Below are 16,367 nucleotides of genomic sequence, written 5' to 3' on the forward strand. Positions count from 1 at the left end.
GGCATCTCGGACCCAGCCAACTGTTGCCTTATGAGAGATGCTGGGACAGGAGGCACTGCAGATGAATTTCTTAAATAAAGCACCATCATGCCTGCTATCGTTCTGCAAAGTGGGGTCCAGCTGATGCGTGCTGTGTGTGATCACAGAAGGCCTGCTTGATGCGCATCTGCCTCCAAAAGAGCTAATTCTGTTTGAGGATCCTGCCTTGTCTTAAGCACAAAACGCACACTAAACTGCTCAAACCTGCAAGAGGAAAGAAAATGAAGATGATCTCAAAGTGCGGAGGTTACTTAAATTTCATCCATAAAGTGCCAAGGGCTTTCAAGGTGCTGATGATTTCAGATGGGTTTTGAAGTACTGAGACACCTGCCTTCCCCATAACTCCTAACTTTGGGTGTCTATATCCTTTTGCAGATCTGGACTGAAGCATGTTGCTAGGCTGCCAACAACTGCCAGGCAACAAATCACAGCACGTAGATTGAAGTCACGCTTACAATGCAACATATTGAGCGTGTTTTATTGTTAAGAAATCGATAATCTGCATTGCCATAATCAAATGTAAAATGTGATCATATTTTTCCCAGGGGAGGAAAAAATAAGAATAAAAAAACCAGTAAATCATTCTTATCGCCCTTCTAAAGTAAAACTTATACACACATTTTTCAATCTGTTATAAAATCAAATTAATTTCAATATTAATGAACAAAGCTACTCGCATTGCACAACATGTAATTAAGATTCCTACTACTTCTTTCTGAGCTCCTTCTATTCATTGCCCCACCAAATTATTAAAACAAAGCAGTTACTATGGTAACTAATTCATTCTCTGCATTATTATATTGTTTCTAAACATCAGCGTCTAGTCATTCTGACTTACATGCCCTAAATTCCAGTTTGAAATTCTAAACTTTTGTCTTGTTTGTCAGAAAAGCCCTTTACAATCTATGCATTCATGCAGATAAGGATAGCTAGAGTGCAGCTGCTTTTGTTTATTGCAAGAAGAAGTAACTGTTACTAAATTATTTGAGTTTGATAAATTGATGGTGCCTGCATGCAAGCGCAGAGCAGCACTCGGGGAACAACCATGGGAGTTTGCGGAGCACTACACAAACAGGCAAACATGACCATCTGCAGGTTAGATAAACTAAAAACAACAACAAAAAATGACTGGCAGATGTTGTAGAAACTAAGTAACACCTGCCTAAGTGGTATTTGATACCCGGAAAAAAAACCACATGGGTATGACTGATGCAATCTTCAAGAAAGAAAGGAACAGCAGGGAACAAGAAATAGTGATAAAATTGCCTGGGAAAAAGTTTTATTAGCATTTAATAAAACTATTTCTTCAAATGTACACTCCTTGACAAAAAGAGACATTTATCATGTATTAAATTAACACTTACAATTATTCTTAATTACCTATTAACAGGAGTCACAGTCTATTTGTATTTTGAGTGTCATCATCTAGCACACAAGGAAACTTTCTGAAAAATACAGGTAGGATCAAAAGAATAAAGTCTTTCCTCTTCATCTTTTGCTGTCCTACTGCCATTGCCTGTAATTTTTACCATTTTTTTTGGTGTGTCTCCATTTAATTGGTGGAATGAGAGGTTTGAAAATTCAGTGCATAGGATGATACTTTGAAAAATAAGCATCAGGAAAAGGGAGACATGAGTAATTTTGAACAGCTAATTTCTGGCTTCAGAAAAACCCAAACACATCTACTCAAAGTCACAAGCAATTTAAATTTAATTCTCACAGAAAAGGAAGGAAGAAGGAATCTTCTTATTTAAGCATCTGAGCAGGGTCACAAACCACTGCAGAGTTCTGGATCTACAGTGGTACCAATGGGTGTGCTTTTACCTGCTGCAAATGCCAGGTACTTTCACAGTTAGCAAAGCCTCGTTTTTTAAAGGGTTTCCAAGATTATTACAACAGCCGGCTGTTATTTATATCACAGTAACTCTGAAAGTCTCTGACTGACTGTTTTCTGTCAAAGAAAAAGAAAAGGCACAGAGGCGGAGAGGCAACTTCTGTTTTCTAACCGACTATCTGACTTCGGAAAAGCTAAAAGATAAAACACAGGTTTCTGAACTCCAAATGACCTGTCCATCAGACCACAATGACTTTTCTAAGGAGAGCAGAGATGTCTGCAAGATATTCTTCCCCTGGCAAAGCCTCCATGCGATTCCTCTTGTTTAAGGAGAGGCACCCTTCAAGTTCAGTACTGACCTTGTGGAACAAGGGCACAAGGACGGAGCTGTAGATGCCTTCAGCACTAGAAGACTGTCTCCACTTTTATTTTCGTGTTTCCACTTGCATAATCACACTCCCATCCTGACTGCACTAAGGGAGGAAACAAAACAAAATCCTTTTTTGCATCTCAGACTGCACTTCCCTAAGGATGGGAACTGCCTCTATGAAAGCTCAACATGTCTGCTTTAATTAGATGACTATTTAAATTTTTCAGTATGTTTACCTAGACACTTAATCTTTGCACAGTTCGGTTTTCCAGAACACAGTGTATAACAATGTATAAATCTAGGGCTTCCAGAGCATCTTCCCTGACCCCAGGCAGAAATAAGCATATATTACCACCAAGTACTTAGACTTCTAAAGCTTTTAAAAGTTTTACCAGGAGCTCATCTGCACTGTATAAAAGCTAAATATCTAGTCCAAAAAGTTTTTTTTAATTCTCTGAAGATTACTCAGGAATTAGATGATGAGGTACGGTTAAGTATTGGATTCCGATTCAAATATATATGATAGTAAAAATACAATGATTACAACCCTGTACACCCAGCATCAGGCTATACTGTTTACTGTATTTAACACTTTGACACTAACATTAAATAAAACTATTTTGACTTTATTATAGCAGTAGGATGTAGTGTACTGGATATATCATAGCTGAATGTAGCTGCTGTCTGTCACAAGCAAGCAGTGTTTTTTATTTCAATATACCAATGAAAATGTAACTATACAGACAAAATGTAATGCTGGACACCACGAAAACACAGCTTTTCTTTAAAACATTCATAACTTAAATCAGTGACCTGAATATTTCAGCAAAATTTATAAATATCACTGAGATTCTTTTCTCTGCAGGTTCCTCCCTCCCCGCCCCCCCAGTCTTCTTGTTAAAATAATGCTTTTCATTAGCAGCTACTGTTCAGCATCATTTAGGGCAAAATGGGTTTTTAAGCTAATTTTCTTTTCATACAGCTTGCATTGTTACTAGTAATACCTCTGTAACATTGTAGTAGCTTAAGTGCTCGCAAATTCGAAAGCTGTTTAGGTAGCACATAACGAAGATTCAAATTACAAAAGCAGGTTACTGCAGCAATCCAAAAGAAAGCCAAAAACGCCTTGCACCGTAAATGCTGAATATTAAGGATAAAAACAAAAACCAAACATAAGCCTATGCATAAGCATTTCAACTATAATTGTAATGCGATAAAGATGTTTTTGCATTCGGGCAAACATACCCCAAATATACATACAGATAACTTTCCTTAATGTGTGGGAAGTGGCAAATGATCTTGTTATGTGATGATTCACGGGAGCATCATTTTCATTTTATTATTTCGAAGTCAACTTATCTTAGTCATTAGGATAGCCTCCCTGTTCTTTGAAGACAACTCTTACATAACAGATAAAATATTTCTCCAAATTCTCTATATTTCAAGCTCATAAAAATATTTTCAAAGTTCTTACAGTCAAAACACAGAAAAAGTGTTGAATTGTTAGAACACCCTTCTATGCAACACAAGAATATATGCATTTTTATTTTAAGACACTTGTATCTGAAAATAACTTGGTTTACTCATAGAATATTCTGCTTGGGTTATTCATAGAAAACTCTGTTTGCTTAAACACTTTCATTTGTTACAGTTGAAAGATTTGATGGCTGTTCCTGCAGAAAGATTTCGGTAGCTTTTACTACCTGATTCCTAATTTAATTTATACTGGATTGCTAGGGAGAAAAGGAATTTTCCCAGATCAAAATCCTTATTTATTTGCTGAAGGCACTTAAGGTTAGAAAAATCACATTTTTGTGAAAGTTAATTGGTATTTTATGAAGGAGCAATTTGCACTTAGGAAACAACAAATGATAAAATATTAGGAATCTTTTAGCTCCCTCTGCTGCCCTAATCCTTCAATAAGCCTTCTTCTAAAGTCTGTCAAAGACACCAAGCAACTAGGCAGCCCATTAATCTCTTTTTAAGAAACACTTAGCATATTTAGTATGCCTAGTACTAAGATCAGTATGCATAAAGAGAACTCTATAAAGTATTATGTGATTTACAATTGTCTGCACATTTTATTATTTCCTTTCTTTCTCTGATATCTGCAGCGAGTGAGACAACTATGAACACTTTCAAATTCGGATGTCAGTTAAGAAAATTGATAGCTCGTTTTCCAAGGAACTTGACATCTGCAATTCCCACTTACATAAGAAAGAGCTAAGTGTACTCACTGCCTGGAAACATTTAATCCTCCTTTTTATTTACAGATCAACTTACACAGTACATACCAACTTTAGTAAAAATCCTTTTTTAAATGCAGGGAAAACCCAAGCATTGCCAAAGTAGGCCATCTCCCTCATTAATATGCAGAAAACCTAACTGCCTAATTTCACAACTGCAATGGCTCAAATCACAGTTTACACAAGCCAGATAGGCTCCATCGGTGGTCATGAAATAACACTTGGTATTTGTCAATCTGGTACTTTCCACTTGTTAAGAAGCCAAGCTCTCTATTACATGCACAAGGAAAAAAAAAAATCAGGGAAGAGAATGCGTTTTTTAAACTAAGTCACTCTGTATTTCAAGATTTCTTTATAAATTTGGAAGGAAGAAAACTGAATTCCATTTATATCTGCTTTTTTCTCTGCATTCCTCCTAGAACCATCAATATACCACATCAACTATGAATTGAAGATTCATCTTATTACATTTCATGCTATATAGCACCACAAGCAGAAAAAAGAAGCTTTAAAAACAGATGTTTTCTTATAGGGAAAGAAAGCCTAGACCATATCCTTGAAAAGAAACTATTCCTTTATTGTGCACTTTTACTGTCCTTCAAAGAGCATAACGCTTGGGTATCTGCCAGTAATCGGACCTTCCCAAAGAAAGGCTGCCCTTCATAAAATCAAAAGATGAGAGATTTTATCTGAAATTTCAGAAATTCATCCCATTAATATGCACTTTCTTTTCCAATTTATGATCCCAGCCAACTCTTCTTTTCTTAGGTAATAAAGCAGCACTGTTAAAATTGCTAAAATACATTTAAAGTTTTCTTCTGGGCACTTTTAAAAAGGAAGAGGCAACCTGTGAATAAAGAATAACCTTAAGATGTACACCAGTGCTGCATAAAAACAAAAAAAGACTTGAAATGATTGTTGAGAAGCTCTGAGCTGTGCTAAGATGCTTTTTGCTTTCTCAAAACCAGAACTACAAAAACATGTAACATCGTTCTGGGGTCATGTAGGGTCTTCACAGACTTGTTGTACTTGCCTACACTACAGTCTTTGCTATAAATACCACATACAAGGTGCTCTGGAAAGAAATTTCTGTTCTCAAGCAATCAAACTGGAAAAGGCACTCTCACAACTTTGCAGTTACATTTTCAGTATGTGCTGTAGTCTAATCCCCAATATCTGTGTAAACAAGCAAGAAGAAATGTAAGAGGAGACATGCCTTTCCTCCTCCTAGTTCCACCAATGTCCCTAAGCTCTCTCCTTTAAGGAGCTTCCTAAAGCTTGGAAACCCACCAAAAGCAGTGGCTGACTGAGCACTATGTATTGTACAATGTAATGTATTTACAGAAAATTCACTTTATCAAGCCCGTTCACAGACAATTCAGACAAAGTAACATTTTCTTCGCACTGCAGCCACCTTCTGTTGCCTTCCTACTTCATCTATTAGCTCCCAGCAAATTCAACAGAGGTCAGACATCCCCAAGGTGACTTCCAAGCAACGGTCAGTGAAACATACACACATTTAATTAAAGATTTCTAGAATATAAGCAAATACACAGCATTGTTTACAGTTTTGTTACAATATAAAGTACAATAATACCTTAATTAGGGATAACAACTTTTCAAAATGCCAAAAACATTTAGAATTTTTCAAATTACCCACAAAATGAACACATTTTATTTTTGCACTGTGACACTTCCAACTGTTCTGCCAAATGTATACTACTATAATTACGCTTTGCAATCACCAGCATCACCGGAGAGGGGGACAAAGAACAATATAATCAGTAACTAATTAATCTTTCACATGCCTTGATACTATTTATCTTCAAGGGAAGAATCCTAAATGTTATTTTATAAATTGTGAAGCAAGTTTAATATTAGCATCTCAGAGTGCCTAGAATCATGTCTTTGTGCCTAAGTATAATTCACAGCTACTGGTAGAAGTCAGAAACCAGAATCTAATATCTGGCTTTTTCAAGTGACAGTCTTCAATTTCTATCATCTAAGTAAACTCTACTTTATAGAGCTATATAAACTGGGGTGTCAAAGCACATTTTATACCACCGTTTTGAGATGATATGCATAAGAAAATGGCAGACCATTGAAATGTGCATGAAAATATAATTGCAAACAGCTTCAGGATTAAAAGCAAATATTCAATTCCGTATTTAAGAAATCACTGAAGGGACTCATAGGTACCGCAGAGACAAAATTAATTACTCAGCTACATTAAGAGAGAAGTAATTGCTCCCAAAGTAATAGAATCAGGTTTTTTCTGCATTGAGTATCACTGAAATTTAGTAATACTACTACCATACTATCGTTAACTCCAAGGTAATAGTAAATCCAGTGATGCCTGTTCAATTTGTTGCTCAATTTGCATGACTAGTTACTATAAGCAAGTGTGCAAATTACCTAAAGCCACATGAAAGCTGTTCAACTCAAATAACATTGTGCATGCACAGTTACCTAACTCACAGGAGCATTTGTGGTAATCCATTAACTCCACAGAAAAAGCTGTGTGCAACCTTGTGCACATGTTCCCAACATAAGCATTTCATTTTGAGAATCAGGCCCATAGCACTCATTTTTCAGAAACTGAACTTCAACTGATTATCATCCCCTCCTCAAACAAGGATACAGACAGTAATGGAATGCTGTATGTCACCATGTGTCTCTTTCTGGATACAATAATGTATTAATGTCTGCCCATTACAAGTTTTTATGTTAAACAATTTATGAAAAAACACGTAGTTAGTAATAGTAATAATTAGTAAATCATTGTAGCCCATTTTTAAGGGGAACTTTCAACAACAAAAAAAAGCATCTTAAAAGTATTTCTCTTCTGAGGGCAAAGGTTAAGTGAGAAAGCTATACACAAACTGATGAACAAAAAAGCTGGCAGAGAAGATAAACCACCTTTAATAGCTATACAGTTCATTACATTTCTTGAGCTTTGTAAAATGTTATGTGTATTTCTAAAATATAAAATATTTAGGTTGTGTTATGAAAGGGACATATATCAGAGAACAACTCTGCAGATTTGATTTTTTAAACCTGAACAGGACCATAGGTAGGGAAAAGCCTTTTTAAAACAAACCAACCCCCTAGTTTTTATCCCACTTTACACAGTTGCAGGGATAGTAATTTAAAAACATCAGCAAGATATGTGTTTACAAACCTCAGAGAACTCTTGGACATTTGAACACACAGACACTCAGGAGCAGAATACAGCTCGGATGCTTTAAAGAGCCAAATTGGATTCCCGTAACCATAAAATTTCAAGCATTTTTCCATATCCATTGTTTCACCCCCTCTCCTCTTGATTATCTTCTGCCTGGTCCTCCCACTCTATTTTTCCAGCATGGCTATTTGTCTAGCATGTGGTAAATGGGATTAGGAAGCAGAGGTAGCTAAAAAACTTTTCCTATGTTATTTTTCAACTGGATCAATTCCCTACACTGCATGGCCACACAGATTTTACCATAGGATGCAGAGAATTGTGCAGGGCTGGGAAAAACAAGCCAGACAAAAGGCGCTGATTAAACAGCATCACTAAATATGAACATGAAGTCTGGGGGAAGCCACTGCTATTTTAAAGAGTCACAGTGGCTACTGGTCTGTCACCTCTGTCCCTGACAACATTCCTTGCCACTTCATCACAGACTGTATTTTCCTCTTAAGTTGTCCTGTTGATCAATAAAATAAGCCCAAAAGGAGGCTGAAATTCCACCAACTGGGTTGAGCTGATCTAACTGCTGGCTGCCATCAAAAGGGATGGGTTTCTCTGTCCTCTTCACAATCTGCCAATTCAGCTGACTAACACAGGCATTTTTTATTGAAGGGTCAGACACAGAGACCCTAGTATGAGGACCCGAGACTGGGAACAGAGAGGAGGACCATGCACTGCACCAGCACACTCCTAGGTAATTTCCAGCTGACTGCAGAGCTGCCCAGAAAGAGGAGCAGCCTTCCCAAATTCCCTGTCCTCAGAAGCCAGCTCCCCATTTCTCTGAGCAGGGATTAGTCTCCAGTGAGCAGATTCAACTGACCGCTTGGCCAACCAGTCTAGGTGGGACATGGTAACAGTTTGGACCTGGCAATCAGGGGCGGGCTTGGCCGGTTTTAGTAGAGACTAACAGGGAGATTAGTCATCTAAACCAAATGTGGAACTGCACCCTTTGATACTTTGATGAAAAGCCTCTTTCTCTGGCTACGTCAGGGTAAACGGTCCCAGCGCCCCACATTGATCCTTTCCAACTGCCCCCTTCAATGCAACTGCTTTGTCAGCTGAACAGTGGCCTAGACTGAGGAATTTACCTAAATGGAAAATATACCAACAAAAAGTTTATTTTTAGTATGAGTCATCTTCTCAATCTAGCTCATTATACGGTTACACTCATATTGGCACAAAGAAAGGCAAAAAAAAAAAAAAAAAAAAAGGACAGAATCAGCTGCCAGGGACTGCTTACACCAACACAGCTGCTAGAAAAAAGTCTCAAGACCAATGCGTGGAAGAGCAAATGTTTCAACTGCAGTTCAGTGCTTCAGTATTAGACATGATGCAGAGACCATGTGCCCAGAAGTCTATGCACTTTCTCCCGTCCTATCAAAACGGGTTAGTAAAGAAATTAACTATACCCTGGCCTTTTAAGGAGAAGCTAACATTTTAATATAAAAATTCATTTAGCCAAAATCATTCATGTATATTCTTAAAAATAGTACACCTTATCCCTCAACCTGCTTTCACACCAACTCTAAAAGCAAATGAACAAAGAATACCAGGTATATAGAATTTGGTCATTTGTGACTTAAGGTAAAATGACTGACACAAATGATCACGCTCCTTTCCACCAGAATTCAGGATATTTTTATTAATACTCATTAAAGTTTGGGGGTCTTCTGGGATTTTTTTTGTGTTTTGTTTTCATTTGATTTTCTACTTCCTTCCCAGGATCAGGTACAGGCTGTTAAATCAATCTATAGGAAGCAAGCCTGTAGAGAAAGACTCTAGAGAGCATTATGTGGTCATCTTATCCTTTTGCGATTCTTACTTCATATAAAACTATGATCTTTCACAACATTCAGGTAGAATACTGTAAAATACTAAGTTGAAAGCAAACTTAACTGTAGAATAGTACAGAGTTCACACAGTAGTTGCTTTTGTCTAGATCTATTTTCACCCAAAACCAGCATTTGTGCATAGTTAATATAATCCCAACAGGAACCACAACTCAACTAAGAATACACTAAATGACCAAAAGAAAAGAATTCCAGTCTCCAGAAATATCAGTAACCCATGAAATTAATTGACGCAGTTAACATGAGAAATTGAAATGTCTAACCTTCAAATATGCGATCCAGACGTTGCCGCTTCACTTTGTGTTTGTCCATTAGAGACATAAGAGTAGAAGCTCAAAGAACGTCTCCACACAGCTTGGTGATAGTCTTCTCAAGCCAGCCACAAGTCAGAAATGCTTACTGTCTTTTATAAACTTATTTTCACCTGTGAACAGAAAGATAAACATCTTAAACTTCAAAACACAGATTTTTTTTTTCCACCTCTTCCCAGGAAGATGATCTACGTGTTATTTAAACAATTAAGAAAACATATAAAGTTCTGAAATCATATTAGGTAACCTGGTATTTCACAACAAACTGCCTTCTAAACATGTAGAGATGCAAAGCACACGACACAGCTCCAACAAGCCAGTATAAGAAATGCTCCAAGACAGCTGCTGTTTTCTGCCTTTTGACTCTCAAATACTTTTTCGCCCTTTCACTAAACACACCGCCAGCTAAAGAAGGTATCTTGGGCAGGCACAAGTACACGATTCCCATAAAAAGACAGAAATGTGTCCACCTGGAATGAAACTGTAAAGCCATACTTTTGCATCATAATGCTCACAGTAAGAGAAAGTACTCTTTCCTTTCTTAACTTTTAAGCTTTCGATGATAACCAGAGTTTGATACTTGGAAGTTGAAGGAAACAATTCAAGGGGCATAGACCCGAGGAAATGCATCATGGTGACAACACAGAATGCCAACCTCTATATCAACCAAATGGCATTTAAGCAGGTTTATGCATGACTAGGCAAGCTCTTTGGCAGCAAATACAACTAAGCACTTTTCAGATACCGTGTAGCTGGGCAAGACAGCATAAGGGTATTGCAACAAGCAGTCTGCATTTTAAGCCAAACCACTGAGAAGCAGGAAGGGGGATGGGGAGAGAGGGAAGAAAAATCCCTCAACAAGAATCTAATCATAGCGGTAGATTATAAAATGCACAATAGCAAGTGGAGGGGGTAAAACTAAGAATACAGATCCTCTAAAAAGCATAATCAGAGCACCACTTCTATCTACATTTCAATATCTCAATAGACTTTGAGAAACAAACTCGGAGAACGCTGTACTACAAGCACAGTGCACATTAAAACGAGCCAAATAATTCACTTCCCTGTTTCTTTTCATTCCTGCCCAACAGCTTTCAACATCAGTGGATAGCATTAAATGGCCTTACAAGTGACTGAACCTAGAAATCTGCTTGTTTCTTTCTAGAGGCTAAACTTTTCTAAAACCAAATATAAGCACATTTCATGAATGTAATATGAAGATTCATGCATTCCAAGTGAAATGATAAAGAAAAATATTTTGAATATCAAGAACTGCATATTTGCATTAAAATAGGTATCTTTACCAGCACTACCCTGCTTGGTGCATTTGGACTTTTAACAAAAGTTCCTTTGTGTTTATTTTCATTTAAAAATGGAGTTGATACGCAATATTCATCATGCTTTTAACGCTTTATTCAGCTTCATCCTCTTCTTCACTTTCCCTCCACACCTCTTCTTTATCCTCAAATTCAAGATTCTTCTGCTGTTTTGCATATTGTCTGACTCCAGCTGAATATAACATCCCATTATGAATGGGAGAGGAAAAAACAATGAAGAATGCAGAAGCCCAGTTTTTCCTCTTTAAAAAAAACAAAAAGAAAGTTTCCATTTTAGAAATTCTCTATTACATTTCCAAACATTGATTATTCTTACAAAATACAACATTCTTCAATATGAATGCGGCTCTAAGATTGCACAAGCATTACATCAAACCTAACATGCATTTTAAAACCTTAAAAGCTAGCTATATAGCCACCTGCCTTTGCTTAAGCCAAGGCCCCAAACTTGTGTAGAGGATCAGTCCTAAACTAGTCTTTAATTTATTTGCTTATCACTTCTGTTTTATAATGTACTTCCTTCAATAGTCACATGGAAAGATCTAGATGATAAGAAACAGAAACCAGAATATAATGAACATTTTAAATACTAGTCTTGGTTTAAATTTTTATAGCTTATTTAATTTCCTGTCTTGTAGAAACATACATGCCTGCTGGCCTCCTTGTGCTGTTTTGTTTATCCATTCAGCAAAAGGTTTTTCCACCATAGTCATTCTACATACAAAGCTGGATGACAGCTGTAAAAAACAGACCATCTGTAACTATTGACCTGCCATTGAAAGTGTCACCAGATGTTTTCTATCCATCTACAGTAGCTTCAAAGCGTACCATATAAATCAAGTAATTTTTTCTTTTAAACATTGTTTTAAAATTATTTTTATTCATAGTAAGTTGTCATAAGTTTCAAAAAAACATTTTTGAGAAAAAAATTAAACATGTTAACACAGTTCTAAATTTAACCCTCATACAGTTTTATTATACTTCATGTTCTAACACAAAGAGAAGATGATGATATGGGAAGCATTTCCCAGCAAAACAAAAGCCTTATAATTATGGGAGCATTAGTTACTGCAATTACTAAACCACAACATGAATAATTGTATTTGAGAAATTCACTAAAAATACAAGCACACTGCCTAATGAATTAAAAATCAGAACACAAAATGCCAAGTAGTATTTAAGATCAGACTTCTGTAGTTCAATATTTTAAGACAAAGTGAGAATCCAACTGATTTAAGAATATATACTGCTTATCATATATGTCAAGCGTTAGCTACAAAGCCATCTGAGATACCATCAAGGTATGGAACCCTTTTGAGCAGTACAAATTTTAGATTAAAATATACACTGTTGAAAAGATTATTAGTTTTTTCTTTCAGTCAGGCAGATGATTCCAGAGTTTGAAAATATTTTTAAAGAGAATATGCCTCTGGGTATTGCAACCTGGAGCACTTAGCTCTTTCTTGAGAAAGGAAGAGCTTTACTCATTTTAAGACTTCAAGATAAAAGGAAAAGGGAATCTCCAGCATTTTTGTATGAGAGTGAGCAAATCCTACAGGCTAAAACAGGAATGATAAGTAAATAAGTCAACTTCGATTTCAGTTTTCAAAACAGATAACACTGATAATGGAGTAAAGGATAAACATAAGCTACAACTGAGAAGATTTGAAGGAATCTTCTCTCCAGAGAAAGAGGATAAAAAGGAAGCAAACTAAGAAATTAAAATTTTTAAAAAAGGCAAAACAGTAGGCTAATTATAGACATACTTGTAGGTTGAAACAAACTCCAAATTACTAAGGAAGAACTTCCATCAAACCCGAAAGGTTGTAGCATGCTATGCAGGACCATTTCCTTTGCATCAGCCTAATGGGAGAATTTTGTGTGGACCAGATCATGTTTCTACTAAATTCGAACAGGGGAAAGCCTACCAGAAAAAACTGTCAACTGTATCATGCATAACCTCCGATAAGTTAGCCCAATTACAAAAAGATTCAGAGTATACACTCTTCTGACCACAAACTTTTCACCTATACAGCTGGGAAAGGCAAAAGGCTGATTTCTACCTTCACCTCACTGTCAGCTTCCTTTGTATGGAAGGATTTGTAAGGTGTCCCAAATCAGATGATAAAGCATAAGAAATCCAAAACAGAAATGAAATTCACAGAACAGACTGATAGATCATTAACACATCAAGAATAAGGTTGTGAAGCTTCACGTTACCTTTGGGAATCTCAATCTTCATTTAATTTAACAATGCTAATATATGTTCTTCGGTCTGAAACTACATTAAATCACTGAAATATTTTTTCTTTCCACTATCGACTTTCAAAGGTATAAAATAAGGCTATTGTAAGAAAAATTGTAAGTAGGTTTATATTCCATATTCCATTGCCATCGTTTTTTGATGACAAATTAAACTTCTTTTCTTCCCACTCAAATCAGTAAGATCTCTATTTTCCATGACACCTCACAAGCCTCAAAATGTCCATTCTGTAGAGCTCTGGAAGCAATAAGTAAAGATAATGAAAATGTTGTTCCTCTTATTATAAATATTTTAATTATCCTAATGCAGTAACTGTTCATTTCACATAGTAAACAGCTTTGAGTCCGATAGTAAACAGATCATCTAGTCCAACCACCCTGCCATGGGCAGGGACATCTTATAGTAGATCAGGCTGCTCAAAGCCCCATCCAACCTGACTTTGAACGCTTCCAGTGATGGGGTATCCACAGTTTCTCTAGGCAACTGTTCCAGTGTCTCATCACCTTCGTCGTAAAAAATTTCTTCCTTATATCCAAGGCAACCATACCTAAAATTTCATGGCAAAATTGTCACAGTCATCAGTGAGCTGGACAGTATGTTCACAGCAACTGGGACTGCTCACCAAGCAGAAGGATGACTTCTGCAATGACTACAGTTGCAACTGTATGACCACCAATATGAATACATTACCTCAAATTTGTTCACCCGAACAGGTGAGAAACAGAAACCAGTTTTGTGGGATTTTAGGGTTTTTTTTCATCTTCTTCCACCCATGGATGTTTGAGTATCTCTTCAGTGAAATGACCAGAAAGACTCGCAGGATGCACACCAGCTTCATGGCTGGATGTCAGATATTCCTAGCATCTGAGATATTCTGTGCTACAACTGCTTCTCCAGCTTGTGGAGCTAAAAACAGAGCACCAGAGTACAAATTTAAACCATATGCTCTGGAATTCTGAAATCCATTTTATGGACTTCACTATTCCCAAAGCATGAAGTAGTAAGCTTTTCTGCAAACCTAACGCAATGCACAACCCACAAATAAGAATTACTCACTCTACAATTACTGATGTTCCTTAGAAATTAAGTTTCGGGTTTTCCCCTTTTTTGGGGAGAAGTACAGGCTACAACATATGCTGAAGACAACTTAGACTGCAAGAAAGCTATGGAATGAGAATGGAAATGGAAGTCTATCTAAATTTCAAACTATTTCTCTAGTACAGAACAACATATCTTGTGTTTGGCAAAAAAGAGGATAGTATCAAGTTGATAAACAGCAGAAAGCAAAGTGACATGTAAAAATGCTAAGTCAGAGAAATTAGCTTAATGTTCAAATAAAAGCAAAGATGCACTTCCATAGTAAAGAAGTCAATTTTCTGGGGCTATGGCAAGAGATGGGCTCTAACTCTGAGAAAAGGAAAAAAAAAAAGCTGATGACGAGAGAAATATTCTACTCCAAAAAGCTCTACAATTTGTAGTTGAACATTTCTAGTGTCAGTAGCAGCAGTATTGGTTCTGTATAAAAGAAAAAATTTCAACCAGAGGAATGGTGGTTCATATTGGAAGTTAGGTGATACTTGTGTCTCGCTGAAGTTACAGTATAGTACACCTAAACATATATTATAACTTTAAGATATCTGAACTCAATTTTTTTATTTCTAAAGTTCAAAAGTATTATTCAACAGTACTTATCACTAGGAGCTTGAAAAATGCCCAATTAAAAATATAGAGGAACCTCAAATAGGAGGATGAGAAAAAGAGGACAAATACTTTTGTTTGCATGTTTCTTCAAAACGCAGCAATACTAAGACTGCTACAACAACACAGAACATCCTATTCCAAAGTTCTGCAGGACAGTGTTTGTTCTTACATTTTATTTCATGCTGCTATCCTTTTCTGGAGATACTGTGACTTATACTAAAAACTTCTGCAGTATAAAACCACCACATCACTTTCACTGTACTCAAAATTACTCTTGCAAAGATTTAAACTGCATTTAAAAATAAGTGTGACCCAAAGAGCAGAACAAAAAGAGATTAATTGCCAGAAGAAAAAGTATTAGGTTAGACTTTCTGTGCAAAAATTGAAATTATTCCATCTTGTCTTACAAAAATTAATACTGAATTAAGAAGAAAATATATAATTATATTTGCCTGTCAGACAATTTATCTTGCCATTAAGTGTGATTAAGCCACTTTGCCTTACCATTAGATGTCAGTACAGTCTAAGTGAAACCGTACAGGGAGCTTCAAGATCAATAAATTAATCACAGAAGTGAAGTGATTACTGAATTAGATGCCAAAAAGAATGTTAGATGCTATTCAGAAAAGGACTAAAGCCCCAAACATTATAATGGCATTACCTAAATCTGAGATGCATCTATCTCAAAAAAGATGGAGAACTAGAAAAAGTGCCAGAACAGGCAGTAAGTACAGTCCAAGGCATGGAATAGCTTGCTGAAAAAGAAGAAAAAGAAATGCACTGGTACTCCCCAGTCTGAAGAAGACACAACTGTGGGGAATACAACGAATGCGTATAAAATGTGCACCATGTCTCAATTCAATGTCTAGGGAGCACACAGTGAAATAGTAAGCCAGCACATTAAAAACAGGAAGCTTTGTCATGGAGTATGTAATTAAATTGTAAAATCTGGTGTCACAGGTATCGTGGATGCCAAAACTTTAAGTGGTTCTTAAAAGGAATTAGACAAGTTTATGGAAAACCCATCAGTGGTCACTTATAATAATGGTCATGATGCAAACCCAGGTCAGAAATCGAAAAGCTGGTAAATACCAAAGGCAAAAAAAATGTCAGTGCATGCTTGCTTTGTTCTCACACATAGCAATGTCTGCGCTATGTTACGCTGACCAAGTGTCCGTTCAGCT

At 36.5% G+C, this 16,367-nt stretch overlaps 1 protein-coding gene across 2 annotated transcripts in view; it reads right to left on the reverse strand.

Annotated features, from left to right (window-relative positions):
• CTBP1 (C-terminal binding protein 1) overlaps window positions 1–16,367 on the reverse strand; it is a 244,656-nt gene that overhangs the window by 182,632 nt on the left and 45,657 nt on the right. Inside the window, exon 2 of one of the 2 annotated variants that reach the window (XM_030016178.2) lies at window positions 9,835–9,995. In XM_030016178.2, coding sequence (XP_029872038.1) covers window positions 9,835–9,892 — 58 coding nt within the window. In that variant the 5' untranslated portion in view covers window positions 9,893–9,995. Of the gene's footprint in view, window positions 1–9,834; window positions 10,001–16,367 lie in introns of those variants that run through there. The other variant, XM_030016239.2, reaches the window with a different exon arrangement.

This window comes from Aquila chrysaetos, chromosome 1 (genome assembly GCF_900496995.4).
Source record: "Aquila chrysaetos chrysaetos chromosome 1, bAquChr1.4, whole genome shotgun sequence".
Lineage (NCBI taxonomy): Eukaryota > Metazoa > Chordata > Aves > Accipitriformes > Accipitridae > Aquila > Aquila chrysaetos.